The sequence below is a fragment of the Hyalella azteca genome, unplaced genomic scaffold (assembly GCF_000764305.2).
Source record: "Hyalella azteca isolate HAZT.00-mixed unplaced genomic scaffold, Hazt_2.0.2 contig12912, whole genome shotgun sequence".
NCBI lineage: Eukaryota > Metazoa > Arthropoda > Malacostraca > Amphipoda > Hyalellidae > Hyalella > Hyalella azteca.
This window is the reverse complement of record NW_025942853.1, coordinates 1-2,381: the sequence shown is the minus strand read 5'-3', so window position 1 is coordinate 2,381 and position 2,381 is coordinate 1. Positions and strand designations below refer to the sequence as shown.

Here is a 2,381-nt window from a genome sequence, read left to right as displayed (position 1 = left end):
CCGTTCGATGCGTCAGAAAGTAAGCTTTAAGATGAGCCTAAAAACCGGAAAAGCCAAAATTTCGACCTTTGGACCTAGACGCTCCCCTTAAACTCGACGTTCTCTAATCTTATATTATCCCTATTCTTGTTTGTCTTTTCTCTATTAACGAATCACGACTTTCATTAATTCAATGAATTTTGTTTATGGTTATGATCCTTTTTTCAGGTGCTGATTATCAGTCTCGAATGCGCCAGAGTCGAGTTAAAAAATTACATTTTGAACCTCAATTTGACATTTATCGTGGCCCCTGGGTTCTTCGTTCCTAGTTTCCTGTCAACCATCACAGACAATGGCTACTTACGGTGACAATTTCTTCTATTAATTTTTTGACACATTTCCCACTTACACGGGTGATGATTTCTCTCTTTGCAGTCCCCCCCCGATTGGGGGCGTTGTCGTTCCCCCAAAACACGCATTCAGGAATGCGTAGCCAAGCAACATGTTTCGTCCAAGAGGGCGACCTTCCCATTTCAATTCACTGGGAGCGCAATGGCATCCCAATTCAAGCTTCCCCAAATGTTAGGATTACTAAAGTCGACGATCTCACAACCATTCTTGTCATTGATAAAGCCGGCGCTGAACACTCGGGCAACTATACGTGCTATGCCTCAAATGCTGCCCAAACTGTCGCTGCCTCAGCCATGCTGTCGGTGCAGGGTACGATTTACTTATCTCATTCATTGTTACTTAGACATCCTCATCTTCCTTGACCTACACGAACTTTAGTCGTTGTCTACGTCATGTCGTGCCTCTGATAGGATCATTCAACTTTTTCTTTCCTAGATTTGTTTTTCATTTTTTCTCATGAGACCAAAAAATTGAGAAACAAATTTCTCGGCTAGTTTTATCCAAATAGAGAAGTTTGGTTCATAATTTCTTAGTCAGATTTGGTCGAGTCGTTCTTTTTTTTGGTAGATGTTTATTGTCGTGGTTAGTAGCTTTAGTCTAAACTGAGTTTTATGCACGTCAATGTGAAATCCGTCCTGCAGATTATTATATCATAATTTCTCTTTAACATATCAACATACCCTGGCGTTTATAAATTTTGACCTAGTAAAACGAACAACGATTTTCCTTGTTAAGAATTATAATTATAACTACTAATGGAACCGTGTTTAATATCGTTGTTTATTATTACATCCAGCTTCTGCATGCCATTCGAACTGTATTTTAACGCACTTTAGAAATTGCATAGATGTCCAGCTGCTAACCAAAAATAGTACGCAGTTATTCTGAATGACGGACCCACTATAATAAATACGTAATAATTTAATATTTGAAAATTAATAATCTATACACCAATGGAAAGAGAAAGATTCCACATATTTGTACATAGGCACATACGTTCAATATGTCTCCCTTGTCTCCTCAGGAAACTTTCATGTAAACTGTCCTGTCACAATCAGCCATGTAAAAAATTTGAATCTTTCTCTTATCATTGCTCAATAAATTATTCATTTTGAATTTATAATTAAATAAATACAAATTCATTGATTCATTGATTGATTCATTGGGAACGAAAGTACAAAACAGAGAAAACTATTACTTTTTCGAGCCTCCTACAAAACAGTTGTGGGCTACGCATTCAAGTCATCTCCAGCACAGTACAAATTTAAAACTTTTTTAAAGGCTAATTTTGAAATTATTTCATTGCTAATGGAATATTTAACTTCACGGAACATATGTTTACTCAGAATGTATACAGAAAAAATGATCGAGACCTTAAGATGCATTGTGACATTTTTTGATTATAATTACGAGTAAAATTTTAATACTTCCATGTAACATCAATTGTTTATGACACGCATAAAGAGCCAGAGAGAGTTATAGATGCTTATTCCTTAACTTGCTTTGGTCAAAGCTTCTGCATCGTTGTTAATAGAAATTTTCAATGTTGCATGCTATTTAAAAATAGTCAACGACATCAATTTTAATATGGAGAAATCTTGAGCTTTGTAATATAATGGTTAGTTTGTTGGTGAGAAATGTTATAGGATGCTATAGGTCATTCTTTTTACTTGGAATTTAGTAAACGAGATGGAAATGAATTTTATATTCAATAGTGAAGTAATTTTGATGCCTTAACACTAAAAGACTCAATGATCAATTATGTAAATTGTTGCGATGCCACTTGGGAAGTGAAAAAAAATACTCAACATATAACGCTAAATTTTACGGAGAAATAAATTTATCGGTTATATTACTGCCCCAACTAATCATAATAAAAGTTCTGGAAACATTGGATCTCTAATTTAATTCGCTCGTCAGTTCCTCCGTCGTGGGTGTCGCCCCCCGAGGACGTGTCTGCAGCCCTTGGAGGTCTCGCTGTCGTGTCGTGC

General features: G+C 36.1%; 1 protein-coding gene across 1 annotated transcript; it reads left to right on the top strand.

Annotated features, from left to right (window-relative positions):
- Positions 1-419: 419 nt before the first annotated feature.
- LOC108680291 (Down syndrome cell adhesion molecule-like protein Dscam2) lies at positions 420-2,372 on the top strand (the record flags this gene model as incomplete). The annotated part of the gene is made up of 2 exons (XM_018169090.2): positions 420-699; positions 2,311-2,372. Coding segments are annotated over exons 1-2 (297 nt in total), but the record flags the coding sequence as incomplete, so codon positions are not given.
- Positions 2,373-2,381: the final 9 nt, after the last annotated feature.